The sequence below is a fragment of the Accipiter gentilis genome, chromosome 17 (assembly GCF_929443795.1).
Source record: "Accipiter gentilis chromosome 17, bAccGen1.1, whole genome shotgun sequence".
Classification (NCBI taxonomy): domain Eukaryota; kingdom Metazoa; phylum Chordata; class Aves; order Accipitriformes; family Accipitridae; genus Astur; species Astur gentilis.
The window spans coordinates 8337208-8351507 of NC_064896.1; the positions used below are offsets into that span (position 1 = coordinate 8337208).

At 46.2% G+C, this 14300-nt stretch overlaps 2 protein-coding genes across 9 annotated transcripts in view; both read right to left on the bottom strand.

Moving 5' to 3' along the window:
* The window catches only part of EYA3 (EYA transcriptional coactivator and phosphatase 3), a 60215-nt gene extending 54916 nt beyond the window's left edge, over positions 1-5299 (bottom strand). For 4 of the 7 annotated variants that reach the window (XM_049819794.1, XM_049819795.1, XM_049819792.1 and 1 more), the window contains exon 1: positions 5199-5299. The gene's annotated coding sequence lies outside the window, so the exon portion shown is untranslated. Of the gene's footprint in view, positions 1-4741; positions 4993-5198 lie in introns of those variants that run through there. The other 3 variants (XM_049819791.1, XM_049819790.1, XM_049819789.1) reach the window with 3 other exon arrangements.
* PTAFR (platelet activating factor receptor) lies at positions 1291-13972 on the bottom strand. 2 transcript variants are annotated; one of them, XM_049819802.1, is made up of 3 exons: positions 13888-13972; positions 5199-10071; positions 1291-2644 (listed from the first exon to the last, which is right to left on the bottom strand). In XM_049819802.1, exon 2 carries the CDS (start codon positions 10014-10016, stop codon positions 8952-8954), a length of 1065 nt encoding a protein of 354 aa, XP_049675759.1. In that variant the 5' UTR covers positions 10017-10071; positions 13888-13972; the 3' UTR covers positions 1291-2644; positions 5199-8951. The 2 variants fall into 2 exon arrangements, with proteins under 2 accessions (XP_049675759.1, XP_049675760.1); XM_049819803.1 differs by lacking the exon at positions 13888-13972 and adding an exon at positions 11577-11921.
* Between the last annotated feature and the right edge of the window lie 328 nt (positions 13973-14300).

The window sequence follows — 14300 nt, forward strand, 5'->3', positions numbered from 1 at the left end:
TGTGGTCACAAGAACTGACTCAAACTTTGTGTCTGCACCTTTCCAGAGCACGTGTCTGTTTTTCTCTGTCAATACCTAAAAACCAAACAAAACAAACTGCCTCACCTCCCCCCAGGAGAGAATTAATTACACAGTTTCAGGCATCATATAAACCAGGTCCTCTAACCTGGTAGGTGCAAGTGTTGCTTGTTTCCAGGAGGAAATAAACAAGATCATGAAGATATCTTCATTGCTATAAGTACATTTTCTTCAGACCTTGTCACTGAGAATTAATCCCTAACCAGACAACAAATAAATCCTAGCAAAAACAGTGCTCTCTGTTCTGAAGTTTCTGATGATTGCAGAAAATCTAGAACGCAAAATGAATGCAGGGATGACCAGGTCATTGTTTTACTAAGATATTTGTAATTAGCTGAGTTGTGGCAAGTCATAATATTGTGCATTTTAATTTTAGCTGACACCAGTTGCAAAGTGAATCACATTATGCAAACTACTGCAGTTGCAATCAAAGACTGTTTAACCCTACACTTCATTAAGTTGCAATCAGTTTTATTTGATAACTGGGATGGTCGAGAAACGCAGGCACAACTCATTTTCGCAACTTTCGGAGTCCTGCTAGCTCTGTCACCTGTGACCACGTGCCCATCCCCAACGAAGCCAGGGGCCTTGGGCGAGTGGCTGACAGGACTGAACTTTCGGCTGAATCAACAGGATGACACATGCCTTCAGGCTACATGAGAGCCCAAGGAATTAGTATCTTCTTCCTTGGCATATGTAACAGGTAACCTTTGAGAAAGAACAGTCCACAGTATTTTCTGCTGACTTTTAGCTCCAAAACCTGTCAACATCAAGAAATTCCCCAAAGGGCTGTCCTCTTTGACTTAGGCCTATTCCAGTTAATGAAGACTGCCAAAAACTCTCTTAACTAGCCCACTTTTTACTTCCCTCATTGGAAGAAGCAGCTGCATGACAGATACTGGATTCTGGTAGCTCAGCAAGAACTAACACTTTCAGTAAAGACCAATTATGTATGTTTTTTATAACAGCATCCACAAAAAAGGTCATTTTATTCTGAGATTAGAGAAACTTACTCAACAACTTGATGCTGTTTTTTCTTCAGCATAAAGTTAAATTCTTTAGGTCCTGGAAAGCTAGTCACAGATTACTAATTCAGAGAATTGTCAAACTACTTTTGCTATCTTATTTTAAAATGCTGACAGCAGTGGTATCATTGACTCACAGGGACTTTTTGGCTTTCTTCGGGTCAGGCAAGAGTGAGTATTTTGTAACTTTTTTTTTTTTTTTTTAAGCCAGAAGAATTTATTTTTTCCTCATATCCAGAAAGGTCAACATAGCAGCAGGCTTGGCATGAGAGCTCACTACTGGATAGAGAATAAAAATGAAAAAGAATTAAACCTCGTGTTTCTTTATAGTTCTCCAGAATACCAGCCAAGTTAATGAAGAAAAATAAAGTAGTCCCTGTTATCTTTGAGTCCCTTCATCTTCTAAAAAGGCCGGCTCACCTCCCTATACCTCAAAAGCTCTGGATGGACAGGAAATGGGGATTTAAAGTACACACAATAATCAAGGCAATGGCTTCTGAGATTTCAAGAGCTATTAAAAAGGTATTGAACAAAACATCAGATGTATTGCAAATGGGACCAGACTTCTATGTTAAACTTCAAAGCCTTGAGCCAATGGGGTTGTTTTCTGTGACAGTATTTTCCCCAATAGGTATATGAGAACAACTATGCCTTTACCAAAGAAAGCAGCATGGGGAGATTTTGATAGGAAACCAGTGATCAGGCCTACTTCAGAATACCTCCATGTGGTTTTGAAAACAGCTGCCACTTTTTTTTCTGCTCTGAAGAATAATTAATCACCTACTTTTTCAAATGATCCTGGTCCCAAATATGCATTTTTCTACCCTGATCATCTTAAATCAATCATACTTAAGGAAGAATTTCTTAAGCTCTCTCAAATAGAATAGGGGAAAAAAATTGTCAAAGAAAAGACATTAGTATGAGACTGGTTTGTAAAACGTTCAAAATGGAATTACATATGATAGTACGATATTTATAGAATTATGAACCATCACCCAAGGTTTAAAGCTGCCATACACTTTGTTATGTGCCAGTTGGTGACTCTCAGAGAAACAGCACTGCCAGTGTTCAAACACAAACAATCCAAATTCCAAGACTCAGAAGGAAGCTCTTGGGATGTGAGAATAGCTCTGCAGACTGGTTTCAACTCAGGAGAGACCCATATTCTGCAGAACTGAAGAACTGTCCAATCACCTCTGAAATTAGACTAGCCATTCCTTTAACCCCCAAAGTTTATTTAAGAGATGGAAAAAGTTCCAAATCAGCTTCATCACAATACTAAACTATTTTTCTAAATACAAAGCTTGTGTTCTAGTTATATTGCCCAGTTACGGGACTGATTGGTGACAACCTGCAAAAGACAAGACAGCAGTGACTGGTGTGGTGTGGATCAAAATGACACTATACACTGAAGAGTCTGCTATGACATGCTGGCTGTGTCTTCTGCCCACAGCGCTCTCCTAAAACATCAGGTTTGGGTAATGCATTAGGAGGAGATCTGAACCCTTGCAGCACCACCTTCACTGAAGCTCTGGAAGTGGCTGCAAGAAGGAAGAAAGGATTTGAAGTTACTCCCTCAGGTACTGGAGAGCCTCCAGTCATAGCATTTGCATGAACTATCCTTGAATCACTGCTAGAGAGGGGCCACCAGAGAGAACACTGCTGAAGAGATGCCTGTTTTGCTGCCCTTTAACCAATTAAAGGAATAACTTCCAGACAAATTAGGATGAAAGAAAGATAATAAATTAAGGATAAGACAAAGCAAGAAAAAGCTGAAGACAACCTTTCTCAACTTATGACTAACCACTGTGTGCCACTGGTCACCGTTTAGGTGATAAAAACATTCAGGAGTTGCTGCAAAAGACCATGTCTGGAGGTGGGCTGTCTGTAGACACTGCTTGGTGCGAGACCATCAGTTGTTAAATCCTGACAGGATTCCATTTAAGGCCTCAAAAGTTTCCTGTACATCTCTGACATCTCTGTCCTGACAGCCCCTTTTTCAATCACAGGGTTTTGCAGACCCAGTACAAGTTTTAACAAACATCCATTGTCTAGGAGCACCTTTCGGGGGGGGGGGGGCGGGGGGAGAAGCACCGATTTGCAGGGAGGGAAAAAAATAATCCTACTTCTGATAACTAAGAATACAGGCACTGAGTTACTCATGTCCACAATGACCTATTATCTGCTTTAAGCCTTGAATCTTTATGCATAACATGACTTGCACACGGCAACACAGTACTTGCTAGGGCTTTTCGTTCAATTAAAATATTTCAGTATATTTTATCCAGTTTCATGTTTAGTCATATATAACTACCCTTTGGCACACAAAATTTAGGAAATCATACATTAATCTGCTGTAGAGGTACTCCAACCCATCAACACAAACCACGGAAATCCATTTAATAAAGTATACTCTGACATATTCAATTCAAAACTCATTCAACATCTGGATATTTACAGGGCACAGTTTTGAGAAGCTATAAACCCTTCCGGAGTCACCAATTACTCAGGAATTACTACAGCTATTGCATACATCTGTGATGGGCAAGTGACAGTTTTCCAATCAAATTTGTCACACAACCCAACAATACACAGTTACCAAGGTGCCATAACTGCTGCTGAGGTTGCATGGAAGAGCTGAGAAGGCGGCGAAAGCTGCAAAAAGACACTGTGCAGTAATTCTAATGGCTTGTAAGCTCCGAGACCTTAACCTCAACTACCTTTCAGACACAGAGCAGTGAAAGCGTACCTGTGTATCACTGTTTGCGTGGCGAAAACTGGACTGCAGAACTGCACAAGTAAGAAGTATTGCACCATGAGGTGGTAAGAAAAAACCCAAAACATGATAGGTACAGTCTGATAGGTCAGTAGTTTTGCAGGCTGAGGAAGCCACTATCTTTGTGCATTTTTAAAAGTAGTTTATTTTGAAAACAGTGACCTGAGGCATGTGAATTGCCATGATTCTCAACAAAACCTATCTTCTCCAGTATCATGAATTTAAGTTAATCCGCAACAGACCAAATTAAAGGAAACCAAGCAATAGAGGCAGAAAATTATAACTGTAAAAATCTTAATTAGCATGGCTCACTTTTAATTACCAGTTGGAAGTTACTACGCTACAGATTAAGTGGATCACAGAAGCAGAAGTAAAGCCAGCTCCATACTGAAAGCAAAGTCCACCAAGACTTTTTTGTACGATGCTCCATCTGAATTACTACAGCTATGTTGCATCGAGGATTAGCTCTAGTCTGGAAACAATTTAGCCACACCATGCAGTGCAGAAAGCAAACTAATAAGGCATGCTGTGCTGGAGCTGGCTCCACATAAAGCTTCAGCAACTCTGCGCAGCATTCCCAGAACCAGGAATGTCCAGCAGAGCTGATCTGGATCCAGCACAGCTTGTGAAGCCCAACTGACCACGGCCCTGCCAAGCCCCAACACATCCTCTTGGCCCTGTCTGCACAAGCTCCGGTGTGAGCGACTAAACCCATCCAACAACCAAGTGCAGATACGTTTAACTGTCTCACTGCAAAGCCAGCACAGTTTGAGCACGGCTGCCCTGAGCTGAGGCTGCCTGCTGCTGCTGGCCCCGTGACCAACCCACCAACGGCCCAGGGCGAGCTCTTTCTCCCGGTTACCTCGCACAGGCCACTCAGGACCTGAGCTGAGCTGAGCTAAGGGAGTCAGTCAGTGTCTTGCTGCACCTTTCGGCCGCTTCCCAGCTCTTCCAAGCACCACCTGCAGCGGCTGAGGCACCAGGACTACGAGGAACACCCCGCCGCGCTCCCGGGGGGGGACAGCGGGCTCCGGGGGCGGCGAGCCCCGGGCTCTAACCCGGCACCACCGCTCCCGCCCCGGCGCCCCTCGCCGCCTTCCTCGGGCCCGCGCTCGCCGGCGGAGGAAGCACACGCTTCACCCGCGCGTCGTCCCCGCCGCCTCCGCCCCCGCGGCCGACGAGCTCGGGCCCGCCGGGCCCCGGCCCGGCCCGAGGCGGGGGAGCGGCGCGGGGGCTCGGCGGGGGAAGCCGCGCGCCGCCCTCCCCGCGGCGGCGCCGGGCGCGCGGCGCTGGCCGGGTCTCCCTCAGCGGGCTCTTACCGAGAGGCGGCTCCGGAGCCGGGCCCGGGAGCGCGTCCCGCAGCGGACATGGCAGCGGCGGCCCCGCGCCTCCTCGCCCCCGCCCGCCGCCCGGAAGCAGAGCGCGCCGCGACGGAAGTGACGCCGCCGGCCCTAAGGGGGCCGAGGGCCGGGCCGGGCCGGGGCGGCAGTGCCGGCCGCCTTGTAAACGGGTAACCGGTCCCGCCAGTGCCGGGCGCCGCGAGTAGTGCGGGCGAAGGGGGCTTCGGCGGCTCGGCCGGGAGTCACGGCGGCTGCCTCGCTTTGGGGTTTGGCTTTTGTTAGGCTGGCAGGGCCGTCCCTCCGGTTGGCTGTCTGATGGCTGTGGGTGTTGCGGTGCGGGTTACTGCAAACGGTGGGCCAGGTCTCAGCCGGAGGGGCAGAGCCGCGGGAGTCTGCAGAAAACCTGCCGCGTGTGCTGGGCAGAGGCTCCGGGGCTTTTAGTCTGGCCGGACGTTGGAGGGCTCTGGCAGGTTCTCCAGAAGTTGTTTCTTCTCTGAAATTATTTCCCCTTCCCTTTTAGCAGGTCAAATCTTGCTGAGGCCATAATGTCACCCTTCCCCAGAGTTCACGTGGCAGCGTTGAGCACGGTCGCGCACCCCCAGGCTCAGGCCGTGTCGTGGCACCGAGGTGCCGTGGTTCAACCCGGCAGGCAGCTGAGGCCACGCAGCCCCCCCGGTGGGAAGGGGTGGAGGATCGGGGAAAAAAAGTGAAATTTCGTGCGTTGAGATAAGGGCAGTTTAATAGGAGAGAAAAGGAAGGGGGAAATAGATCAAAGAATTGCAATATACAAAACAAGTGATGCGCAATACAATTGCTCACCACCCGCCAACCAATGCCCAGTTAGTTCCCGAACGGCAGCTCCCCCCAGCCCCGCTCCCCCTGCCAGTTTATATACTGGGCATGACATCACATGGTATGGAATATCCTTTGGCCATTTTGGGTCAGCTGTCCTGGCTGTGTCCCCTCCCAACTTCTTGTGCCCCTCCAGCCTTCTTGCTGGTTGGGCATCAGAAGCTGAAAAATCCTTGACTTCAGACTAAACATTTCTTACCAACAACTGAAAACATCTGTGTGTTATCAACATTTTTCTCATCCTAAATCCAAAACACAGCACTGTACCAGCTACTAGGAAGAAAATTAACTCTATCCCAGCCAACCTAGGACACTAGGTTTTTCCCTTCAGCATAAATACAGGAAGATGAGAAGGTGGGAGAAGTTAAAGGGCAAAACACTTGGGGAACACGCTTTACTTAAAAGAACTTTTGAGGGTCCATTTTATTGCAAAGTAAAGCAGGGTAATGCAACATTGCGGTAAAACTGAGAAAGTAATTCCAGGAACAGAAGTAAAAGCTCAGACTGGTTTTTAGAAACGCATTGTTACTGACAATTACTGCAACATATCCTCCTGAAGCGTACTTTGGGCTTTTTCCTCTACTTGCCCTTTTCCTTAGATGCACGTTTACATTTGTTCGATGAGTCCACACTGGCCTTACAGCTGTTTTCTGTAGAGTAAAGCATGTTATTTACCCACAGTAGGTAGCCTAAACTGTAAATTCTGTTGCAAGCTTTCCAGGAATCAGTAGAAGAAGATCACACATTTACCAGATCTCCACGTAAAATCTCTTTTCATTTCCTCTAAGAGTTGCCAGACTTCATATGTTCAGTGCTTTAGGGGCTGTGAAGCAAGGGAGCTCTGCTAACCCATCGGGTGGCAAGGGGAAAAGAGGAAAGCTCCACTCCATCTGCCAGCTGCAGGAGCTCCTTGGCCAGAACGTGCCATCTGGGGAGGGCAGCAGTACAAAGGCAGATTCCTCCAGCAAGTGGGATTTAGGCTTTTAAATTACAGAAATCGCGCCTCCCCCCCCCCCCCCTCCCCCCTTGTGCTATGGCTTGGATGACTGCAGATTCAGGGCAAAGCTTTGAACATGGCCGAGGGACATAGGGAATTATCTCTCTGCTAAGAGGTGCCAGCAGCTGTTCTTTATGGGTGGCCATTACTAGAGCAGAATCCAGGACCAGTAGGGAAATGCATTCACATTGTGATCAGATTATTTCCTTTGTCTGGCACTGGGCCTGGAGTGCATGGCTGGCCCTGGCAGATGGCATCAGAAAAAGAAATGTCTTAGTTCTTTTGCTCATTCACACAAGTAAGTATAAAAGCTGAAGGACCCATATCTCTACTGAATGTAGGCAAGGTCTGATACAGACATTGGTCCTATCTTTGGAAAGACTTCAGCTTATCTTTCACATTCTCTGGTGGGTGTAGGAAGGCTGCTGTCCTTGCACATGAAGAATTGGTGTCACAGGTCAGATGATACACTTATTCTGTCATTAACCAGACACTCCTATGTAGTTTAGGGAACCAAAAACTGTTGTGAAAACAAGTAAGTTCCCTGCCCTGCCCAATTTCCTGTGCTGGATTAAGCAATTTGGGTCACAAAAGGAACCTTGAGTGTCTTGTGACTTGGTACCCCTGGAAAAGCACTTTGCCCTGGCCCCAGCTGACTGCAGCCAGCCCTGAGTGAGGAGTCTCCAGGCTCGTGGGAGTACATGAATTACATGTCTGTCAAGTGTACTGTATCACTGTGCAGCCCTGCTTTGCTCAGAAAGCAGCCATGACCTGACCTAATACTTGTGGTAGGATATCAAGAAATAGTCAGATTAATTTCTTTGTAGCAGAAATAGAAAGGCTGGGGGAAGGAATAATGTATAGTTCCTTGCTACAACCCTAACTTAAATAAATAAGAACAAAGATACTGAAGCATTTCAAGCTTTTTTTCTTCTTATCATAATGTCCATGCTGACAATAATCTTCTGTTATCTGGAGCCTCCAAAGTGAGATTGGATTTCCACAGACACATGCAGTCAGCCAAAAAGTACTAAACTGAGTGCAAGAGGCTGCTGGTTTGCTAGTTCTGCTATTGTAAAATAAGTCAGGGCAGACAATACTCCCTTTTGGACATAATGCTGATCTGGGGACAGGGACTGAGGCACTGCCAATTTGTCTTCATTTTCTTGCCTACTAGTCCAGTTACTTGACTGATTCAAGAGCTGGGAGCAAAGGCAAAAGTTTATAATAGCTACACCCAGACATCTGTTGAGTATGGACCCTGGCAGACCATGCGAGTAGGTAAGAAGGGATCAGAGGTGCAGATGTCTTCTTGGATGGCATTTGAGGAACTCCTTGGACTACGTCCCTTCTAGCCACTCAGGAGCTTCTTCAGCTCAGACTCTCTTCACAGAACCATGCAAACTGCTTAGAAAAGTCACTTGATTATACTAGCAGCTCAGTCTGTTCTTCCAGATCTTTTAGAAGTTTCTTACAGCTCTGATACTGGATTCTTCGTGGGAGCTTGGCAGGCAAAGGACCAGGGGTGGTGCTGTCTGGGCTGACACAATGGATAATTTCAGTGCACTTTGCTTCTAGCTGCACACTGCAGAGACTCAGTGACACATTTCTTTCACGTAAAAGCAGATCGTCTGAGCTGTTCTTAGTGCCCATGAGAACATCAGCCCAGACAGAAAGTGCTTTTCTGCCAGATTACTGCAGGTTCCTGTTCTGCCAGTTGCATGTGATAGAAAAAATGAGTGTCCATTCTTCTGTCTAATAGAAAAAAGGAACTGTAGTATCTTGGTGCTCTGCTCTGTCCCTTCTTGTGAAAAGTGCCTCTTCTTGAGAAAAGATGGGTGACTAATTCATGCATCTCAATCTGCAATCAGAACAGGGCTGAACTAGATCCTAATGGCATCCTCTTGGTGAATGGTGCCCTCAATCACTGTGTCGGTGGTTTGCCTGGAGCACTTGCGACTTCCTTTCATGCTTTTCAGGTTTTCTGAAAGATGTTTTTGGAACTTCTTGGTGAGGAAGCAGTAGATGATAGGGTCCAACACACAGTTCATACTCAAGAGGCACAAAGTCACCTGGTGAGCATCATTGAGTTGTTGGCGCAACTGACAGTTTTCCTTCTTCCACTGCTCCAGAACAGTCAGGGTCCAGGGCAGGTGCACTATGTGATGAGGTACAAAGCTTATGATGAACACAGCCAGCACTGTGCAAACCATCCAGAGTGCCCTTTGCTTGACATGAGCACTCTTCCGTGGCTGCACTGATTTGGAGAACAGTGTCCTGATAATGATGATGTTCCAGCCTAGTATAAAAAGGAAAATTATATAGAAGAGGATGCAGATGATGACATGAATGGCAAGAACAGCTGAAACGCTGCTAGAAGACTTATAGCGCTCAAAGCACCGTGTGAAATTCTTCGAATCAATCTCCTCCTGATTAGTATTATTGTCAAAAAGGTAATACAAAGAGCTGCCCACTATTATGATCCAGATAGCTGCTGATAAGTAGATACCCCTTCTCTGGGTGGTAAACTGAGCAGCTTTAATGGGATTAGTCACAGCTTGGTAACGGTTGTATGTGATGACCGTCAGAAAGGCAACAGAAGAGTAGGTGTTAACAAAAAATAAACAGCCAGCCACATTACAGAGGAACTCAGGCATGATCCAGTCTCCATGGTGGTGATAGTAAACAATCCACATTGGCATCGTAACCAAGAAGAGCAGGTCAGCTACTGTCAGGTTCACCATGAATATTTTGATTTCATTGAGTTTTTTGGTTGGGTAAATACGGCTGAAAATCCAGAGCACATAGCAGTTGGCAACAAAGCCCAGAATGAAAATGATACTGTAGAAAACAGTGAAGAGGTTGTAGCGAAACTCAGAGTCTATGTGGCATGAAATGTAGGAATCGGCACTACCTTCAGCAGCACCTTTACCCTTTCCAGACATCATGGTGCTGAGTGGGCAAGTCTGAAGCAGAATTTCCTGATGTAGCTTTTCTTCTTACCTAAAAATACAAAGCATAAAACGAGCTGATTGGTATGGTGCCATTGCTAAGCCAAAACCCACCTTTTAATTTCAGCTGTCTGTGACCACAGGAGTTCTGCTCCATGCCTTGGCTCCAGCCACAGACACCTGCCCTGTCCCCTTGGTCCTCTCTTTGATCCTATTTCCACACCATACTAGCCTTTTTGTCTTCATCCAATGTTGTTTGTTACAGTGTGGATATCAGATCACTAATCTCTAATCTCAAAAGACTTTTATGCATCGGGGTTCTTAGATAAAATAATCTGTTACTCTGGTCTGTCTCACATTTCTTAATCTTTTACTATAAGCAAACAGGTTTTCTGGGTCTCTTTTTCCCCTCTGTGGTTGCTAATGCTTTCTAACTTGCCTACATTTATTTTAACCTAGAAATTCCAGAAGTGAAACAGTATCTGGTAAAAATGTCTCACTATTGCCATTTCCAGAGTCACCCTCTACTTGTTGTTTTCTGACATTTTTCTTCTTACACTTGTAAAGATTGTATTTGTTTTCTTAATTGCAGGCACTATAGGATCTCACGTTCACTTAATAGGTTACCAGACCTCTCAATTTTTTTTTATTCAGTGAACAATGTAAAAGATGAGTCACTAATCCTAAAAGGCGATGTTTTGTGGTTCATTGTTGACTTTAACTACAGTTTCTTTCTCTTAAAATCCTGGCTGTTGTCTGTTGTGCCATCATTTTGTATTCAAGTTGTCATCAAACCAATCTGGCTCCGCCCTTCCTCCCCCCCCCATTTCTGCATCAAATGCAAATGTCAGCAGCAGCAATTCTGTACTTTCCTGTGTTGCTGGTGAGGCTGCTGGCAAATATTGTACCTAAAGAGACACTTTCAGGTTTTTAATATTACCAGTCCCTACTTCAGTTAGTATTTCTTCAAATCTTGCTTACAGTTTGGACATACCGAATTCCTGCATCATCAATACTGTATGTGTTCTTGTCTCAGATTTACATGGATTCAGTCTAATACCTTGTATACTTTAACCTGCTGCTTTTACCATCCAGAGGACGTACATGCCTGTTCTTGGCTTTAGTGCCAACTCCCTGTCTGATGTTGGGCAGGCACTAGCCTCTTCCTGACACAGTCCTGCAGATCTGCTTTTTTTCTCCCTCTTCCTTCATGGGAAGTTAAATGACTAATGCAGATAAAGCAGTTTGAGAGCCACCAGCAAGGACACTAAGTTGCTCACTAATGGTAAACTTGCTGGGTTTTTAACCTAATTTGCAGAACATGGTGGTTTTCCTTGAGAGTAAACTGTACCACCAGTCACGAAGCCTAAACTTCTTGTGCGAGTTATGATGGGAATGCCAGGCACTGCACATTGTGATGTGCTTGCCTCAGCTCTGCCAGCCCTGCAGACAAGCGTTTTCCCTCAAAGACTGCTGCCTCCTGAGAAGGCACCCTCCTGCCTCGAAACTTTCTCGATCTTCCCCAGCAGCAGCAAATGACATAAACCCCCATCTCACCCTCTCTGCGTTGAGTCTCTCTTCGTGACCATGTGCCGTTGGTTCCTCATCCACACTTTGCACATCTGCAGTTTTCCTCTACAAATGCAAAGTCAGCTCTAGCTCAAGAAAGCTCTTCCTTTCTTCAGAAAACTCTGCAAACCACTCAGTACTTCTTTCCAGTTGTTAGGAGAGGAAGGCAATAGTCATCTTCCCAAGCCTGTCCCTCCTCACTCCTCACAGGTCCCCTAAGGACATGACAACTACAGATATCCACAACTTGTCCTTGGACCTTCACCGGGGTGCTGCATGCTGGGCAGCATTGAGGTTTGAGTGTCTTTAAACTCAATCTTTCAGCCATGTTCCCTGTGAATTAACAAGTAGCTGTGGCAGTACTAGTAGCTGGCCAGGTGACACATGTATCTGTCCTCTTTCACCTTGATCTCTGCTACCCTGCTGAGAACCCACTGATCTCTAAAGGGTAGTAGCTGATTCAGGTGATGGTTGCCAGGCGGTGAGGATGGTCTGGGCCATGACACTTCAGGGTCTAGCCACAGAGGTCTGGCACATCTCTGAAGAGTAATGTGTCACTCACTGCTGCCCTGCAGAGAGGTCCCAGAGCAGGCAGGGGCCCATGATCTGTTCCCTGCTGTAACTTTGATTCATGCAGGACCCAAGGCAAGTCCTACTGGTCTTCTCATGGATCTGCTTCCACACCCTCATCTATGTATGAAAATTAGTAATTGTCACAACATGGCCTTAAATAAATGTCTGTGTCTAAGCCCAGCTCTCCCACCCACTGAGGGACCATCTCTGGTAAGGACATATACCAGTTGGAAAGGTTTGCATCTCTCAGCCTGGGAGGGCACCTAGCAGATGCAGACATTCAGGGAAGAGGTGAGGCTGTGCAGGGGCAGGAGAAACTAGTGGGGAGCTGTGTGTTTGATAACACTATTCTGACACTAGAATAAGAAAAAAAAAGTCCTAATTACCTAAGATCATTAGAGAACTTATTTTTTTTCAAATCCGCATTGTAAACCCACTGTTCTGACTATCTCCCAATTGCAGCAAATGGTTCTGGTGCTTGGGGCTGGAACCTTCGCAATGAAAGGTGCTCTATCACTGTAGCATCAGACATGAACATACCAAGAGTAGGGGAAAAAAAAGGTGATGCATCCCACTAGCAGAATTCACGAGGAGGAGAGAAGTGCCCACATCCAATACATAGGCATAACTGTTATTCACAAAGTCCCTTTAGACTGTGCCATGGGACACTGCCCATCTACCCCTCCATTTCTGGTGCTCTACATGGGCTTGGGCAGCCTCCAAACTTTGCCCAGGAGCTCTGGTGGACTTTACTGGTGGGGTCTCCAGGCCTGTCCACCAGCTGCCAGATTTAGCAGATGGGGTGCAAGGGAGACTGAACCTGCACGTCCCCCTCCACGCCAAAGCCCTGCACAAAAGATGGGTTTGAGCTAAGGGGCTGTGCTCTGACCTGGAGAGATGAGTCCAAGGACCTGCTCTACATTGTTAAATCTACTAGAAATCTCTGGGAAAGGTGAGTTGTAGGAGATGGCAGTGCTGTCTCCTGGTCCCAACAGCACTTGGTAGAGCTCATCTGTCTTTGCCTTAGTAGGCTGTGTGGTGCCAATGCCAAGGTCCTTCAGGGAATCACAAGAGAGTTGTTTTTCCCTTCTCATTTGTCAAGCCACATATTCTACAAAATACAGCTAGAAGAGAGCATGGTACCATTCCCCACTAAATTTACTCAATACCCACTTTTGTCTTCAGCCTGAGGAACTCGAGCTACATCTCCCATATACTTGTGAGATGTCCTAAGCCCTAGATTCTGGAGTACCATGGGGGATCTCACTCAGCCTCTCCTGTTGAAGCAATTCCCCTTTGTATAAAACACATAAATGTTCTCTGTGCCAGCAGAAGGAGAACTGGCACAGTGGTCAGGGTGTGGGCTGGCGAGTGTGGGTCCTGTTCTCTGCTGCAGCAGGCTGCGCTGCATTACCAAAACCCTGGCAACTCTAGCCCAAGCCACTACCTTGTACACTAGTACACCAGCCAATATTCCCAAGTGGTTTATATCGTCAACTCCATTATATGCAGAACTAGAGGTGGAAGTAACCAGCTGCGCAGCAATGGCTGGGGGAACTGCAGACTCTGCTCCCAGTCTGCGCACTTTCCCATGGGCCATGCTCTCTCAATAAGGATTTACTGCCTCATGACTGCAATGTGCAAAGACCATGCTAACATGAACTATGCCATCAGCAAAAGTATATTCTAAGAGGAATAGTACTAATAAAGTATATTTTCTGCTTACCACAGTCAAAAGGATTCAGCATGATATGTCCATCTTCAGCTTTAGTAGAGCAGTGATGGGTGTTTTACTGAGGATGCTCAGTCTTCTGCCAAGCATTATTTTCTCTGACCTGGGGCTGGAAGGTCTCCACACAGGCAGCTCTCAAGAACAGGACACCAGAATGGGAGCAACTGCAGCATGACTGCAGAGTCACTAGAGAAGAGGAAATGTGTGACATCAGCTCAAAGGAAATGAGAAATAAAATAAGCTGTAGAGGAAAGGCAATTAACCACAGCAAAGATCTGGTAAGTCCTTAAAGCTGTTCCCTCAAAGTTATCTCTGCTTCTGATGATCCTGAAAGACAGAAAATTGGGATTTTCCTCTAAAGGCAGAATAGGAATCCACTCCATGTCCCTGGTTAGATCTGGGATTAG